At 42.4% G+C, this 17,590-nt stretch overlaps 3 protein-coding genes across 17 annotated transcripts in view; 2 read left to right on the top strand and 1 right to left on the bottom strand.

Moving 5' to 3' along the window:
* Positions 1 to 1,626, top strand: part of baz2ba (bromodomain adjacent to zinc finger domain, 2Ba) — a 65,727-nt gene extending 64,101 nt beyond the window's left edge. For all 11 annotated transcript variants that reach the window (XM_035629140.2, XM_035629133.2, XM_035629136.2 and 8 more), the window contains one exon: positions 118 to 1,626. In XM_035629140.2, coding sequence (XP_035485033.1) covers positions 118 to 274 — 157 coding nt within the window. In that variant the 3' untranslated portion in view covers positions 275 to 1,626. The remainder of the gene's footprint in view (positions 1 to 117) is intronic.
* Positions 1,627 to 2,510: 884 nt separating this feature from the next.
* Positions 2,511 to 15,451, top strand: wdsub1 (WD repeat, sterile alpha motif and U-box domain containing 1). 5 transcript variants are annotated; one of them, XM_035629125.2, is made up of 13 exons: positions 2,512 to 2,637; positions 4,272 to 4,685; positions 5,815 to 6,002; positions 6,651 to 6,737; positions 7,186 to 7,279; positions 8,020 to 8,053; positions 8,168 to 8,208; positions 9,696 to 9,802; positions 9,963 to 9,980; positions 10,871 to 10,897; positions 11,234 to 11,413; positions 13,209 to 13,343; positions 14,198 to 15,451. In XM_035629125.2, the coding sequence occupies exons 2-13, from the start codon at positions 4,288 to 4,290 to the stop codon at positions 14,347 to 14,349; spliced, it is 1,461 nt and encodes a 486-aa protein (XP_035485018.1). In that variant the 5' UTR covers positions 2,512 to 2,637; positions 4,272 to 4,287; the 3' UTR covers positions 14,350 to 15,451. The 5 variants fall into 5 exon arrangements, with proteins under 5 accessions (XP_035485021.1, XP_035485018.1, XP_035485020.1 ...); XM_035629126.2 differs by lacking the exon at positions 2,512 to 2,637 and adding an exon at positions 2,668 to 2,961; XM_035629128.2 differs by lacking the exon at positions 13,209 to 13,343 and having other exon boundaries at positions 2,511 to 2,637.
* LOC118302739 (protein TANC1-like) overlaps positions 15,255 to 17,590 on the bottom strand; it is a 32,250-nt gene continuing 29,914 nt past the window's right edge. The window contains exon 29 of the mRNA XM_035629123.2: positions 15,255 to 17,482. Coding sequence (XP_035485016.2) covers positions 16,099 to 17,482 — 1,384 coding nt within the window. The 3' untranslated portion in view covers positions 15,255 to 16,098. The remainder of the gene's footprint in view (positions 17,483 to 17,590) is intronic.

Below are 17,590 nucleotides of genomic sequence, written 5' to 3'. Positions count from 1 at the left end.
CATCTGAAAAGCCTTCAGGGAGCTTGCGACGAAGTTAAAGTCAGGAAATAAGTATAAGTTACACCACATGTGACTTATAAGTTGTACTTTTCTTTCTTTCCTACTTTCTCTCTTCAGGTATCAAAATCTGGAGACTTTCATCATTGATGTCAACCTGGTCTTTGAAAACTGCGAGAAATTCAACGAGGACAATTCAGACATCGGCCGAGCCGGTCACAACATGAGGAAGTTCTTCGAGAAGCGCTGGACTGAGCTTCTGAAACAAACAAACTAAAACGTCGTGCTCAGATTCTCTCCCCATAAAAAACATTTCAACCTTCTCACACCGGAGCACCAGGTCTCACTTTTATTTTTTGTTCCCTAATGGAGAAAAATGGCTTGGCAGGATGAGAGAAGTCAAATCCTTAATGAGGAACCCATGGTGTTCTTAGGACAGATGTCACCTTGAAAAAAAACAAACAAGTAATTACATGAGGTGCGCTGGATTTATTACAACAGGGATAAAAGCCCCAAAGAGTCCCAGAGCGATGGGGTGTCGTAGTGCAATACCATTCCCTGTCTCAGAACACTGCACTGAATGAATCCTCAACTGTCACTGACGAGTCTGCGCTAGAATACTTTCCACTACTTGTACATATTCTTTTGTTATTTAATCGTATTATAGTGAATGTATTTAATTTTGTAATAATTATTTATGAATCAAGGTCCACTTCATTTTCTATGAAAAGGAAGGAGTCAGCTGAACTGCTTTGAATTAAAACACAAAAAAAAGGAATGTGTCTTTGTGTTGTAATTTTTCTCCCAAATATCAAACAAAGCCAAGAAATAGAAAAAAAAAAAAACCTGTTTACACTGTTCAGTGCTTTGGGGCATCGGAGGACTGTATTCATCTGTTCAGACTGTAAAACTGCGTTTAATTCACAGGAGTGGCAGAGGAGCAGTACAGACGACGGTGATTCATGTGTATATACTGTTTATTAATGTCTATATTATGTCTTGTTTGGAACAATGTGTAAAAAATTGTTTAAGAATATTCAGATATTGTTTATGCCTTAGAATGATTGTAGCATTCTATTTTAGTGAACGTGATGGAAGCATTATCATAAATATTGTTTGTACAGTATATACATATCCTCTGCAAACACTGTGGTATCCTTAATCTTGGTAGTGCCTACCCTTCCAACAGGGGCATGTAGGGGATGTTATTGTTTTTAGTTTTCTTTCTTATGACAGCATTATTATTATTTTTCTTTTAGTTTTTTTTTAAAAATTTGATTTCAAATCCAATAAGGCCTCCAAAGTTGGACAAGTGACACAGAAATCATTCCTCACCATAGCGGGGGGGAAAAAGGAGCAACAGGCATCCAGTTCTGCTTCCACGACGCATTTCCTCGTAGTCTGCCACAGTACAGAGGACCTAAGGCCGTTCGTAACCACTGTGTTGAACCTTGCTGTGTGTTGTGGCCTGATGGAGGCAGCTAGATTTTTTTGTACCCAAGTCTCGAGAGTACTTGAAGTTACTTTATTTAAGATATTGTGGAATAAAAGTATCATTCTTTTTGTAGGAGCTTTATTTTTCACTAGTGTGTGGCACGGACCTATTAAAAGGATGTTTTTCAACGTAAATGACTTCAGCTTGTTTTATTTCAACTCTGTCCTAAGGAAAAAAAATGCTTATTGCTTCTCGCTGATGATCGAAATAGCTGCATGTTATTTTTCTGTCAATCAACTTAATTATTATAAACTAATTGCAATTGTGGGTTGTTCATAAAATACCTTGTTCAATTTCAAGGTATTTTATGTTTATTTTTTAACGTTCGTAGAAAGTTTATCTTAAACCTTAACAGCAAATAACTCTCCAGCAATATTTAAAATGAAAAGGCTGGTGTCAAAAACACAAATGTAAGTTTTTTGTGATCTTCCTAAATGTATTGCATGAAGAAAAATATGTTAAGATGAATGTCAACATTCATTTGAGGAGTTTGCCCGAAATTAGACCAGTAACTCTTAAAAATGGTGACTATTGATTACATAAAATTCAAAAGGAAATTCACAATTTAGTTTTTTATGTCATTTTGGAAGTTATTGCAGCTAAATCACAATTTTACAAGTGTACAAATGATGACTCATTAAGTTTCCAGTTGTTTTGAAGCATTGTGTGCTCGAGTTAGCAGACAAATACAATAATACATCAGCTGAAAAAAATATATATGAAGAGGCAAAAAAAAAGGAAAATGAAAACTAATTGGACCAAGTGAATTACATATGGTTCTAGTTTTTAAATAGTACATGACGAGTATTATGCAAAAAAATAAATCAGATTGATGACGGCCTACATTTTCTTTCAGTTATAAATACTAAAAATAAATGTATATAATAATAAATGTGAACTTGATTTGACTTTGTCAGGGTGGACTGATATAGAAAATAGAAAAATATGTTAATGTAAAAAAAGCATTTGCTGTCTGTGCTGTGTGACAAAGCAAAATATAAAAAAATAAAATAGAAAATCGTCAAATAAAAAAAAAGGTAAATAAGTGACACGGGTGACGTAAGAGGCATTACGTCACGGTCAGCTGCTCGACGCGGAAGTAAACAAACCTGAAGCGGACGGACGGACACGACGGAGAAGAAAAGGTAGGAACCCTCTGCTGCGGTGAGACGGAGCTGCCGTTACCGGACGGTCGGACTCGATCCACCGACTCTGCTTGTTTGTTGGACGGTGTTTAACACTGTTTGTTTCCGCGGTGGTGAACATTACATTCGACACTAACGACGCTCGGATGCACCGTTCAGCCCCGGCGACAGAAAGCAGCTGCTGTCGGAGCCACAGTGTGTGTGTGTGTGTGTGTGTGCGTGCGTGCGTGTGTGTGTGTGTGTGTGTGTGTGCGTGCGTGCGTGCGTGCGTGTGTGTGTGTGTCACAGGTTTGTGAGGTGTTTCAGTAAACACAAAGTTCATAGGTGAGAAAAAACAGGGACAGGTACATGAACTTTGACCCTTCAACGTCACCTGTAAACTCTGAAGTGCCTCTCAAACAGATTATTAAAACACATTGATTGTTATTATTAACTATGATTTTAGTATCTTTTAATCTGCAGATTATTCTTTCGAGATATTGATTGTGAAAGCATTGAGAAAAACGCTTGTTGCACAAATCCCACAGCCTGAGGAAACGTCTTCATGTGCATTATTTTTGTCTTAAAATCAAATATGTCTATTTATACTATCATGTTTGACAAAGTTCAGTATCTACTCCTCACATCTGAGAAGCTGGCGCCAGCAAATGTTTTGGAATTTTGCTTAGAAAAAAAATAGACTGAACAGTTAATTGATTATATCAAAAATAGTTGCCTATTAATAATCAAAGCAGCTCTTTGTCTTAATTTATTCTTATGGTCAGACAACCAACAGACTGTGAGGTTGACTGACCCCAGTCTGACCTCAACAATGAGGTCTGAAGACTCCACAGTGACAGACAGGCCTTTAACTCTGCGACTCAGGTTGAATGGTTCTTAATGTTTATTTCCATTTAGTCATATTGCCCGAAAAAAAAGTTAAGATTGTCTATCACAGTTCTCAAAAGCCCCAATTATTTCTAAAACTCAAATATCTAAAATATTTAAAGCCCCAGTGTGTAATTTTTTGTAATTTTCTGGCGGCACCTGGTGGTAAAGTTGCAAACCGCAAACTCAGTGAGCACCCGACAGGGGACACTTTATGGTGACGCACCGCTGAGTGAACTTTCAGCTCTGCTGCTGCTGCGTGAGGTTAATCATCAACATGGATTTCCGCCTGTACGACAGCTTGAGGTTGACAGGAGCAAAACTGATCAGTCAGTTTATCCTTTATGATGTGTCACATTGGAAAATAATACATTTTGCATGTAGGATGTTTCCGAGGGGCCGCAGCAGAAAGACTAGCTGTAAGATTTTCTTGTCTCCCCCTCGCTGGTCTGTAAAAACATGAAGGACTTTCATCTTGACTTGCAGTTTCAGGACTTGAGACCTGATGGGGAGTTTGTTTTACAGTCTTGGGATTGGTTTGGACTTAAGGAATAAAGTAATGAAGAATAAACACAGGAAGAGTTATCTCCTCTTCAGCATTCGCCCAAACGCTCGGTGAATAAACCCACTGAAGGGTAAATTAGCCATAAGAGACAATTTATATTTTATGTCTTATTGAATGTACTTCTGTGTTCAGGTGTTTCGATTCACCACTCTTCCTGTGTATAATGGTTTTGATTCCCCCGTTCCCTCCGTGTGAACCTCAGTGCCTGCCGCTCGCAAATGGCGTCTCTGATTTGCACTTTGCAAGACCACCGAGATGACGTCAACGGGTGCGCCTTCTCGGCCAAGCTCCTGGCCACGTGCTCCGGGGACAAAACCCTCCGGGTGTACAGCACCGGCGACTTCTCGGAGCTGCCCTTCTCCCCGCTGTCGGGCCACGGCTACGGCGTGCACTGCTGCTGCTTCAGCGCCTGCGGACAGTTCCTCGCCTCGTGCTCGACCGACGCCACCACGCTGGTGTGGTCCATGGTCACCGGCGAGATCGAGGCCGTCATGGAGCATCCGGGCCGCAGCCCCGTCAGGACCTGCGCCATCTCCCCTGACTCGGCCCACCTGCTCTCGGGGGCGTCTGACGGCACGTTGGCTCTGTGGGACTTCCCCTCCAAACAGCTGCTCAGGTGAGATTGAGCGACTGATGGATTTCTATGGAGCTGAAAGTGATTCGTCGATGAGTTGCTCAACAGAAGGTTTGGATCGCCGATAAATGCTTTCTGTCGTTTCTGTGCAAAAATGCCAAACATTCACTATTTTCTCTCTTTAAAATTAGTTTTTACTGCTGTAAATGTGTGTTTAATTTAATTTAAATATTAAAACAAATGTATGTTTATTTATTTAAAAGGTGCAATGCACATTAATTAACATGTATACTTGAGTCCAGCATGTAAATGTGCCAGACTTAGCCATTTGTTTTATTTAAATTTTTTAATAAATCAATGACATGACTGTATTACATTTGAAAATATTGACAGAGGGACATGGAAGGCACAAAAGTATGAATGATGAGTAAAAACAATATAAAGTCATGGACATATGAAACAGAAGCACATGAACATTAACACAAAAGACATAACAATAAGATTTGTGTGTTGGACATTTTCACTACTTTCTGACATTTTGTGATGAGAAAAACAAAACAATCAATGAATTGAAAAAACAATCGGCAGAACTGAGAAGGAAAATTAGAGTTAAGAGTTGTGCCATGTTTATTAGACACTGCAGGTCAACACACTCTTTTGAATCTTGAAATTTCGTATCCATTTATTATAATCAAAGCAAACACATTATCAAGAATACTGTTTTGAAGGAAAACTGCCTAAATATGCTAATTCTCAAATATGAAAATTAGCTTTTATTTATTTATTTTCTGCTGTTTTATATCTTTATAAATTGAATGTCTGTTGGTCAGATAATCCTGGTAATTTCACGACATCTCCTCGGTCTCTCTGAAAATTTGATGGATATTTTTTCTATATTTTTTTTAATACATTTTATAGAACAAATTTTTCATAAATTAGCTGGAAAAAGAAGTTATCTATTTACTAAAAATGACAATCATCTGTTTACTGCAGACCTTCTATTCATACAAACATACACCTGCCGTTGCTGCGCCGTGTGTTTACACTCACTTTACATCATATTTGTGCAGTTTCATGCGTTATTGTTGTTGAACAATGACAACGAAGCTGAGCTGAACGTGAAAAGCGAAGCTGTTTAACGCGGCCGCCGTCGGTTGTGTGTTTGTTGAAGGACCGGGGCAGTGAGTGACACGACGCTGGTGGCCTGCTCCTTCAGCCCCTGCGCTCAGGTGTTCGTGACCGGCTCCACCTATGGGGACCTGCGTCTGTGGGACCTGGGCCTGAACCAGCTTCACGCGGAGAAGAACGCCCACGACCTGGGGGTCACCTGCTGCACCTTCGCCCCCGACATCCTCAGTGGTGAGAGTATACAAAAATCTGAATTATACATATAGTTCTTCTTTATTTATTTTTTTTACAAGAATGTGGAAAACTAGATTTTTTTTAGGTAAAACTTGTCATTATGTCATTATTAAAAAGTTTATACTCAGATCCTTTAGTCAAGTAACAGTCCCAAGAAAAAGTACTTAACGCATCAAAATCATTTTCAATCAATCATATATCACTTTAAATAATAAAGTAAAGTTAAAATTGTGGATCAGTTGAGCAACTAATCCATTAACCGACCTGGTTCTGGCTTGGTTTTTAAAAAAGGAAAAAACCTGAGAAGTTTGAAGTCGTCAACTTGGGCTCTGGGTTTTTATAATGAACATATTTTTTGCCGTTTTTTCTGACATTTCACAGACAAAACAATTAATAATTAAATAAAGAAAATAACAGTTAGCTGCAGCCCTGGTTTGTTTTATAGGATTGTATTATTGATATGGTTCATTCTCTCTGGTTCGACAATATCAAGTCGGCGATGCTGCTGGTGATGAACAGATCAGTGGAGCTCTGTTCAATAATCATTTTAATAATACCATCAATAACCTCTGCCTAATCGTTGCCGTACATCGACGGTGATTGTTCATTATGAAAGACTTTATTTTTTCGTCTTTGGTCTTTCAGGAGGTCACGCTGTGCAGTTTCGTCTGGCGTCCTGCGGCCAAGACAATCACCTGAAGATCTGGGCCATCAACAGGTTCGGCTCCGGAGGTACAGTACAGTGACATCTCGGATCTCTACATGAGAAATGTTATAACATATTCATAATGGAATCGATGTATGTGCATTCAGGCAATATTCATTTTGTCGATTTTGTTGCGGCTGCTGCCAAATAAAAAAACATTTTATATCAATGTAGAGAAGCTGCCAGTCCAAACAAACCCCTTTTCTTTACCTGTGTTTTCATGCTAATTAATATATTAATTCATATGTTTTAAGTGCTTGTGTTTGTGCACATATTTAGCAGATTAAATGTTCCCACTATTCTACATTCAGTGGCTTCCCTCCCTTTTTTTTTCTGAACCCATTTTTGGAATCATTTTCCATGATCATGGGGTTTTTTGTGTTTGTTTTCAGTTCGACGTCAATCACTGGGAATATTTGACGGATCTGTGGGTAAAACTTTGTTTGTAAAAAAAGTTGTCTCTCTCTCTCGTAGCCTATAAGATGCAGCTCCTGCACACGTTAACTGGCCAATCGGCTCCAGTCCTCTCCTGCGCTTACTCCTCAGACGGACAGCTGCTTGTGTCTGGGTAAGATTTTAACTTTTGAGAAGGCATATCAGGTTTTTGACATGTTTTCACCTGTCGTCTATTTTCCAAGGTGAAGCGTTTTAGATCGATTCCCTGCAGTTGTCTGCTGTCCATGACGGTGTTTCACCAAAATCAACTGGCAGGTTTATGGTTCGGCAGCTCTCTCCTAAAATAGATTATTAAGCTTCTTTGAAAGCAACAAGGACGAGTTAAAAAAAAAAAAAAAAAACTATCTTTAAAAAAAATAAAAGAAAACAATTTTAACAATCATTAATGACAAACAGGCAAAATATTGCACATCTATTTATGTTTCAGGTAAAAGCTAAAAGCTATTCTTTGTTTACAATCATCCATCAATCAATCAATTTTATTTGATAGGCTAAAACAGGCAAAAGCCACCTGTATATTCCTGTAACAGGTGCTTAAAATATTTCTAACCATTCTGACATTGCACTAAATAAATCTATATTTTACACCACTATCTTGATGTGAGATATATCATCTTTCACTTCTTGATCTATTTAGGATTGTATGTAAAATATAGATTGTGTGCCTGGACATTTACAGTGAGTACTGTAGGCCTCCCTCACCGTGAGCATAAACATGCAGTACTTCAGTGGAACCACTGGAGGGAGACATAGATTGTTCAATTTGTCAATAAGTGAATGAGGCTGTGTGAACCTACTGTACATACACATATTCTGTAGTTGGTAAAGCTTCATTTCTCTATTTTCTTTCAGCTCTGTGGACAAAACAGTTACTGTCTATGATGCAGTAAGTACTGATTTACTCTGCAGTGATTGACTTGATCACAGACTTTACTAATTATTTACTGCTCTTTTCATGACGTCCATGATTTGTTTTGCTCTGCACTTTGTCTGTTTGCAGAAAAATGCAGTTTTGCTTTACACACTGAACCAGCACGAGAGGTAAATATTCACTTAAGTGGCCATGTTTCCTTCACTGAATTTCTTTCATTGAATGTCTTGAACTGGTAAAAGTACCAAAGTAATCATGTTATTTTCTCTCTCATTTTACCAGATTTTTTGTAATATGATGTAATATTTTGTGTGTAGTTACAACGAAGAAAAAAGAAAGAATTCAATAGGAGGAGCATTAGCTTAACTTGTTCCTGTGTGATTTTGAAAACTTATTATAGAATATAAAAATTATTATAACATGTTCATTATATAATTTTTATCCATTTTGCCCCATCAGCAGGATTACTTTACAGACTATAAGCAAAAATGAATTTAATATACACAAACTTGCTGGACTCACCAGGTCTACGACGTACAGTGAAATGAGTGGGAGAGGTCAGAGGTCATACGTTGACGGTTCCCCTGAGACTCCAGTTTGTTGTTATTTACACGACAACTAGAGGTTAAAACGTAACTGTAGGTGCTCGTACAAACGACCGATGTGGTGGAGAGGTAGTTTTTTGTGGAAGGACTGTCTGGATGTTGTTTGCGTTCTCGTTAATCCCTCTGTATGGAAACATGCACATGTTAAGTGTTTCTCTAATAAACAATATTTTAAGGGGAACTCCTCCACAAGATGATTTGCAATACCAACACAGATGTTGGTTGTGTATTTTGAATTCCTGAACCTGTTTTGTTTGTTATTCATTTTAAATTCCACAGATAAACGAGGACACGATTCGATGAGACAACATGTCTTTTGTATTTAAAAAAAAATCTTATGTCAAATAAAGCCTGTATTAAATGTAAATGAGCTCAAGAACTTCAACTCCAGGATTTTGCATCTTTAGAAGATGTTAGCACCACGGCTACGCCACATCTGACTGATCGCACATACAAGCTATTTATACGTCCATCCAGCCACCTGTGGCTCTGAAAGGCAGCACGCTCACTTCCTCTCAGCGGAGCAATTGAAAGTCATTTTGAAAAAGAAAAAAAAAATCACAGCCCCCATGTGGAAGTAGAGGAGACGCGATGGGAGAAAAAAAGGATAAATGACATAAAATAGAAATCGCAACACAGAACAAAAATTGCCTCCAGGAAACTCATTTGAAACTTAAGTGGTGAGTTTCCTTCTCTCAGCTCTTATAGGAGCAAGCTTCTTTTACGGGATCGGAATTTTCGGAGCAGTCCGGGTTTAGATTTTCAGAGAGATTAACGTAGCCGTGACTTTTTGGAATCTGCTGAAAATTCAGATTTTAATCCTCATTCAGATCTTAGTGCCCTCTCTGGACTCGACAAGCCGTCGGTGAATTGACCTTCTGACGGAGAACGTCTCCATCTCTGCCGCACGTTTTACATCTGGTACCGAGCGGCGGTGCCGACCTTTTAACCCATTCAATTGATAAATCTCTTTGGAAATGTTTCTTCTGTGATTAAACAGAGGAAATCATTGACCCGATCAACACTCAGGTGGTTATCGTCCTCTGCTGCAGGTACGTGACGGCGTGTTGCTTCTCTCCAACGTCACCGCTCATCGCCACAGGATCGATGGACAAGACAGTGAACATCTGGAGGCTGGAGGACGGCTGCAGTGGCCATGGTGGGAATTACACGCGCACGCACGCACGCACGCACACACACACACACACACACATATAGATGCACTCAAATAGACTCAAAATCAATACTCCGATGATTAATTACATGTTTTGTCTTGTGATCTATTTTTGTGCCTTCCTCCTCTACTGTCCAATGGGAAGCCGGGAAGTCGCTGCCTGGTTAGTTTTCTTTCTTTTGACTTAAATCCTGTTTGTTGACACTTGAATAAAAGAACGAGATGCTTTTACAACAAATATCTATCTATCTATCTATCTGTCTATCTATCATCTATCTATCCATCTATCATCTATTTATCTATCTATCTATTCTTCTATCTATCGATCTATCTTTCACATCCATCTCCCCCTCCCATATATCTATATATATATCTATCTATCAATTAATCATTCTCCCCCTCCCTATCATTCCATCCATCTATCTATCTATCTATCTATCTATCTATCTATCTATCTATCCATCTATTTATCTATCTATCTATCTCCTCTATCTATCGATCTATCTATCTATCCATCCATCCATCTCCCCCTCCCATATATCTATCTATCTATCTATCTATCTATCTATCTATTTATCTATCTATCCATCTATCTATCCATCTATTTATCTATCTATCTATCTATCTATCTATCTATCTATCTATCTATCTATCTATCTATCTATCTATCTATCTATCTATCTATCTATCTATCTATCTATCTATCTATCTATCTATCTATCCATCTATCCATCTATCTATCCATCTATTTATCTATCTATCCATCTATTTATCTATCTATCCATCTATTTATCTATCTATCTATCCATCTATCTATCCATCTATCCATCTATTTATCTATCTATCTATCTCCTCTATCTATCTATCTATCTATCTATCTACCCATCCATCCGTCTATTTGAAGAGTTCTCCCGGTTGCTTTAACCTCCTCACGTGTAAGACCTGCCTCACCGTGCGGTGAAGGACGCAGCTGTTGTGCAGAACAGCTCTCTTCTCTCTTCTCACCCATTTGTGTTTCTTACTTGTGCATTTTGTTTTTTTTGTGTGTTGCAGGGGAGTCTGCTCTGACATCAAGTGAAGGTAGGAAGGAAAAAAAAAAGGAAGCTTTAACGTGTAACTCTGTACACGAGACACTAGTCCTCTTTCACCATGTGCACATTCAAAAAAAAGACCTAATTAGGACTGGTCTTGTGATTCGGTCTCCTTTTTAACCTTCAGTCTCCTCTTGTCTCCATGACACCCCCAGACAGTTATTCACATCATTATACAAGCCGTGCAGGCCTTGGGCCCCTAATCAATAATTATTCAGCCGGCTTCCAAACAGTCTCGCGCGTGGAATATTCGGCCATTTGTCAAACGGGCAGCGGCTGTCGAGAAAAAAAAACTGACCTTCTCGCTTTCGACTCCGCCTCTCAGGGAGAACCCCGGCGGGCCGATCGAAGCTGCTGGTCACCGATTGGTCGGAGGAGGACGTGTCAGAGTGGCTGGCGGAGGAAGGCCTCGGGGGATTGGTTGACAAATTCAGGGCCAACAACATAGATGGGACGGAGCTGCTCAGTCTCACCAAGGAGACGCTGGCGTCAGAGCTGCTCGTCGGTGAGGAAGACGGACACACACACACACACACACACACACACACACACACACACACAGGGCTCGGTGAACGCGAGGCCACTTCCTCTGAACCCTTGTTCCCTCATAATCCTGCCGCTTCCTTTTCGTCAGAAAGATGTGAGAGTATAAACCCGGTGTTACACAGTCGGTCTCCGAGCAGGGGCGTGTGTGGATTAGGATTTTCATTCCTATTTGCTTGGATGAAACACGGCACAATAGATTCAATTGAGGGTGAAGGAAGGAAGGAAGGAATGAATGGATGTGAGAGGTTTTACGGAGTAAGATTACATAATATTAGGCTGCAGTGGGGGGGGGGGGGGGCATTCAGCTTTGGGGCTTCAGCAGTTATGACTTTAATCCGGAGCACTTCATCAGTTACATAACTCAATCTCCAAAACAGTATTTCCCCTTACAAGTGGAAAGTGGATTTGCCTTCTCGGCTATTTCCGAGCCTTGCCAGGAATCCTTTTCAGGACATTTTCACGTATCAGACCTCTGATGTATTCCCCGTCTCTTCTCTCTGCGAGGCAGTATAGTGTGAGTGTGGTGTCGTCGGTGTCAGTCGCCCAGCGCGGCCCGGTGTGTTCACCGTCACCTATTTGTCAGCGAACGTTCGTCGTATCGCCAAATGCCGTCATTCCCAGCCCACGGTTCCCCGTCAATCACTCCTCAGCCTTCGCAGCTCCAGCGCCGCGACGGCTTGCTCTCACATTGTTCCGTCTTTGGCAACGTGGCCCGAAAATCACAACTTTTCCCCGGAGAACAGTAAGTCGAGTAGCGACAGAGGACAGATGCGCATTCGACAAAAGGTGGGGGAGTTGAATCGATGAATGTACTTTCCTCCCGGAGAGGCGGCGTGATTAGATGAAACTGAATGTAACAGTGAGATCAACAGGGAGTCTACAAAGCATTTTTATTCTGTTCAGCCGCAGTTGACTCTTTATAATCTGTGGTCTCTCATCTTTTGGTTTAACAGTATTTCTGAATGTGGACAGACAGTCGGCAGACGTGGTCGCCGCCCACCATCCTCACTCTCTCCCACGCTCACATTCGCGGTCCAAGAGTGAAAAGTGCTAAACGCAGGAATTACAAATGAGCAAAAGCTCGACATTGATATTATTTGTGTTCAGTGTTTTTGGTCCCGCTTAGTGATCGACCGATGTATCGGCCGATGTTTGCGGGTTTTTTTTCACGTGTATCGGCATCGGCCGATGCGCGGCTGCTGTGTTCGCCGATAGTTTTTCCCGGCGTTATTTACAGACAGGCGCCCTTGTTCTACCTCACCTGTTTTTACTATTTGTTAAATATTGATTTTTTTTAAGTTCAATAAATTGAAACTCGTAACATTTGATATCATCATTGTGTAATTTTTATGATGTAAATTGAGGGAGCAAAAGTAGCATCGGCTCCAAATATCGGCTCAAGGAAATCGGCAGTCCGTATCGGACATCGGCATCGGCCCTAATCCATATCCATATCGGTCGATCCCTAGTTCCGTTCGGCTTGTTCCTCCTCTCGATGTCCAGTTTCCTCGGAACAAAGTCTCTGGGCTTTTTTTCCCCCCGCCTCCTCTTTTCCTCATTATCTTGCTTGTGTGTGTGTGTGTGTGTGTGTGTGTGTGTGTGTGTGTGTGTGTGTGTGTGTGTGTGTGTGTGTGTGTGTGTGTGTGTGTGTGTGTGTGTGTGTGTGTGTGTGTGTGTGTGTGTGTGTGTGTGTGTGTGTGTGTGTGTGTGTGTGTGTGTGTGTGTGTGTGTGTGTGTACGTCTGACGTCCGTAGAGTCCGTGGGCCTGCGCGGTAAAGTCCTGAGGAAGGTGGAGGAGCTGAAGAGTTCCTCGGTGTGTTCGGGCGTTCCTGATGAGTTCCTGTGTCCAATCACCAGAGAGCTGATGAAGGAGCCAGTCATCGCTGCTGGTACACTCAGCACAATTTTACGTGAAATACCAGTTTAAAGGGAGACATATTACGCTCACATTCACGTTCATCGTATTAATGTGGGTTATTACTCGAAAAGGTATTACATGCATCATACATCAGTTTCCTCACTCTGTCCATTCCTGCAGCTCCTCCTGTCAGTGTCTGTTTGTAACGCTTGATTTTAGCTCCTGCCTCTTTAAGGCCCCCCTCCTGATAAACGTCTGCTCTGATTGGTCAACTTCCTCCAGCGCATATCGCAGGCATGGGCAACGTTGATGATAGGGAGGGCCACAACAATGTTATCCTCACTACCGGAGGGTCCAGATTGTGACTGTGCACTTTCACCAGTAGGATACTGTAACCCCATCATTCTATTAGCCAATTATAGCTACTGAATTAATGAATACAACAAAATATATAACGATAATCAAAAGGGCTGCCTCATTCATGACGCGCCAGCAGGGAGCTAACCCCATGAATGTGGCCCGGGGGGCTGGCAGTTGCCCATCGCTGGCATAGAGGAGGACCACTCGCTTTATCCAGCTTTTTGGGAGACTAGTCGCTAGACATGCACGTCCGTAATAAGGTGATGTCACCATGTCACGGAAGTATCGTCCGGACCAATGACGAGGCGTTCCAGGAGCTGTGTTTTCTGTCGGGGAGAGGAGCTTTGGTCTTTTTTCTAAATTTGTAGACACAAAAACACGTATAACACACTGGAGGAAAAGGGAAAAACAGAATATGTCTCCTTTAATGTATATGAGACACAGACGCCAGCGTTTGTTTGTTTGTGACGGGAGATTTGTTGTTTTTTTTTGTACCTTGAGTAACCCGTGTTCATTTCCCCACAGACGGCTACTCGTACGAGAGGGAGGCCATCGACAGCTGGGTCAACACCAAGAACCGCTCCAGCCCGATGACCAACCTCCCACTCCTGACGACTCTACTCACCCCCAACCACACCCTGAAGATGGCCATCGGCCGCTGGAAGACCAGCCACTAGCATCTGACCGAGCTGTGGCCCGGTGTGCAGACAGAAACCAGTGCTCACAGGGATCCCACAGCATTGTCTGTCCGGGTTTCAACCACTTGAGACGCCTGCACACCGGGCGGGGGGCTTTTCTTTGGTGACATTAATTTATCAAGCAGCATTTTAGACATTAGGTCGGGCTACTAAGAATCGAACATAGTGGGGCGCCCAAACTTTTGCACATGTCACAGTCACTGTATCTTAATTAAGATCATTTTTTAGATCATGAAGGAAAAAGTAAAGTTAGTAGCATTAATAATTAAAGAGATACACACTGACTTTTTTCATGATTTGATACAGATGTTGCCATTTTCTTTTCACTCCAAAAATCAACAAAATGTGAAACTTGCTTTTCGGACTGATTATATCAATGATGATCCACGTGTGCAAAGATAAAAAAGTACTTGATATGACAGGAAAATTATTAGTTTTCTGTTTTTTGTTCATTATTTAGTTTTTACTGACTGAATATTACTTAATGCAGCTTTGATTGAAAATGAGTCATGCAGGTTGTGTTACTGAAAACACAATCTTCTGTGTTACAAGTAAACAGCATGTATGTTTATTTTTCTTTAACTGAATAATTGTTGTTTAATATAAACTTCTATGGGCACGACGCACGGGCCAAGTAGTTTAGTGTTTACTTTCCTGTGCGAGGAAAAACATTTCTGCAATATTCAGAAAGTGCAATGTTCCTTTTTTTTATACAGGTTAAAAGTACGTGTAGATAAGTCAAATTATACCAAAAAAACATCTGGTCCATCCATACAAACTCTGAAGCTGATGCATATATATATATATATATATATATATATATATATATATATATATATATATGGATCATACTGTGAAAAAGAAGCAGCTGTAGAAATGTCATCCTCCATGAATATTTTTTATTACACCACAATAATGTTGTGGTAACATTCTGTAATCCATAGTATGACTCAAAAGTGTATATGACAACTATGGACAAAGAGCAAGGTAAAAAGTCTTAAGTCGTTTTTTTTCTTTTTTCTTTTAAATCCATAACTTTGTAAACGCTCTCTGGGTCCGAATAAACCAAATACACACTTCATATGAATATGTTCTCTGCTATGCAAAAATAAATAACATATACTGTGAATATTGAAGCAATCCAGTCAATATTAGAATATGATACGGTTCCATTAATGTCATATACATTATAATTCTTTTTTTTTTAATCAAATCTCAAGTACACAAAGAAATTTCTTTTGAAGCCTGTAATGCCGACATATAACCACTTACAGGGAAATATATCATCTGCAAATATAGTGTACACCGTACAAATATAAATATTTTTTTTTAAAAGACACTTGACAATAGAAATGGTCGTATCCTGCAACTAACAGCATGAGGTTTTGTATATTCGTGCACAAAAGCTTTCTCTGACTTCTATACTTGACAGAATAATTTAAAAGTTGAGACAATATACTACTTTCTTTTTTCTTCTTTTCTTTTTTGAAATCCCTACTTAAGGTATGTCTGGTTTTTCTTGAATACACTAGTGTAACTGTAGACGCATGTAAGCACAAAAAGCGCAGCAGCCTGAGTTGAACACTGGTTCTAGATTGTAAATTGCAGTGCAGCAGCAAAACTCTACAAAACAGGCTCCGGGAGGGGAACGTGTTCTCCAAGCAGCCTCCCTCCCTCGCTACCTTCCGTGGGAACAGCCCGTGGCTGTGCTTCGACGAAAAACTACATTCAGACGTTCGACTCTATAAAGGAGCGCTTGGGTTTGATGGGAGCCATGTGCAGAGCCGGGTTGTCTCTCGTCAGGCTCGCCTGTCGGTGCCGTCCGTCGGGAAAGCGGAGCTGGGAGGACGCGGAGCCTCTCGCCTCCCGCTGGTGCAGCCGCTCCCCGAACTCCCGGCCGTGCTGCTGGCCGGCGGCCTGACCCCCGGACAGCTGCTCCTGGAAGGAGGCGCGCTTGAAGTCATTGTTCAGCCCTTGGAACTCCATGACTGACATGCTGAAACTCTCCACCCCTCCCCCTCCTCCCTGCCCCTGTCGGCCCAGGCCAGAGGTCAGCTGGCCTTGAACCCGCACGGCTTTGTCCATTACTCCCATGAAAGGCCGCGGCTTCAGCTCAGGCTTTGTCTTGAAGCTGCCGCTGCTCTTGATGGGGCACGGAGCGTCCAGCGCCTGCTGCCTGCCCCCGTCTGACAGGTTCCCGCTGGACGCCTGGCTGGAGCTTGAGCCCCTGGAGCCTGCCGTGCCCGCTCCTCCGCCGCCCTCCCTCCGGACCTCCATGCCAGACGCCAGAGCGAGAGCGAGGCCGTCCAGGGCCGCGGCGTGGGTGGAGAGTCTGTCAGATCCCCTGGAGAAGCTGGAGGAGCGGGGCTGGTACATCTGGAGAGGCCCCGGTGGGGAGGAGCTGCTGGGGGACATGGGGTGGTAGAGCTCGGCGGGGCTGTGTCCAGAGTGCTCATTGGCCGAGCCGGGGCTGATGTCGATACCCAGCACGGGTGCAGGCCTCAGGGAGGTGGAGATGTGTCTGCCTGGCAGGGGGCTGGAGGGGCCGCACAGAGAGAGAGGCCTGCCCCCGACTCTGCTCCCGGCCTGGAGGGAGTGACAGTGGTGATGAGTCCTGCTGCCCTGGGCCTGGGTCTGCCTGCTGACGGCAGGAACGGGCTCCGGCAGGTCCACAAACAGCTGGTTCTGCGGGTACTCCTCTTGAGGGAAACACAGCGCCTGATCCGTCAAACCGAAGGCCACGCCCCCGGGGAGAGTCCGGTTCGGCGCGTACGGATTCAGGGGCCAGAAATCGGGGCCTTTCCCACATTGCAGGCTCACCTCCTCGCCTTCCTCCTTCTCCTCCTCCTTCCCTGCGTCCGTCGGCTCCGCGGGGACCTGCCTCTCCAGACTTCCCTGTGAGTAGCCGTCCGCGTCCTCCTCCGCGCCCTGATGGTGGTGGTGGGCGTACGGGTCCCTGTTGTAACCCTGCGTCGGGTGGTTGTTGTTGCCGCACGTCCTCTGATGGTGTTTGCATTCCTCCTCTACCCGAACCAGCAGGCGCCGGATCTCCCGGTTGGACGGACAGAGTCGCGCTGCTTCGTGGAGGTCTGCCAGCGCTGCAGCAAACTGCCTGGAACGAAAGAACTTCATACTTCATTTACGAGCAACGCCGAAGACACTCGACACTTTACATTGAGCAAAAAAAGGATTCTGCTTTGAGGCGTTGTTTAATAATGTT

Source organism: Scophthalmus maximus, chromosome 4 (assembly GCF_022379125.1).
Source record: "Scophthalmus maximus strain ysfricsl-2021 chromosome 4, ASM2237912v1, whole genome shotgun sequence".
Taxonomy (NCBI): domain Eukaryota; kingdom Metazoa; phylum Chordata; class Actinopteri; order Pleuronectiformes; family Scophthalmidae; genus Scophthalmus; species Scophthalmus maximus.
Note: the sequence above shows the minus strand (reverse complement) of the source record. Positions and strands in the feature narration are given on the sequence as shown.

What these genes read in the sequence shown, in the direction of transcription:
- wdsub1 (XM_035629125.2), top strand. Translation starts at nt 4,288, where the DNA reads ATGGCGTCTCTGATTTGCACTTTGCAAGACCACCGAGATGACGTCAAC. An exon ending in GGACAGCTGCTTGTGTCTGG is followed by an intron (nt 7,280 to 8,019) that starts GTAAGATTTTAA and finishes ATTTTCTTTCAG; the next exon opens with CTCTGTGGACAAAACAGTTA. An exon ending in TGCTCTGACATCAAGTGAAG is followed by an intron (nt 10,898 to 11,233) that starts GTAGGAAGGAAA and finishes TCCGCCTCTCAG; the next exon opens with GGAGAACCCCGGCGGGCCGA.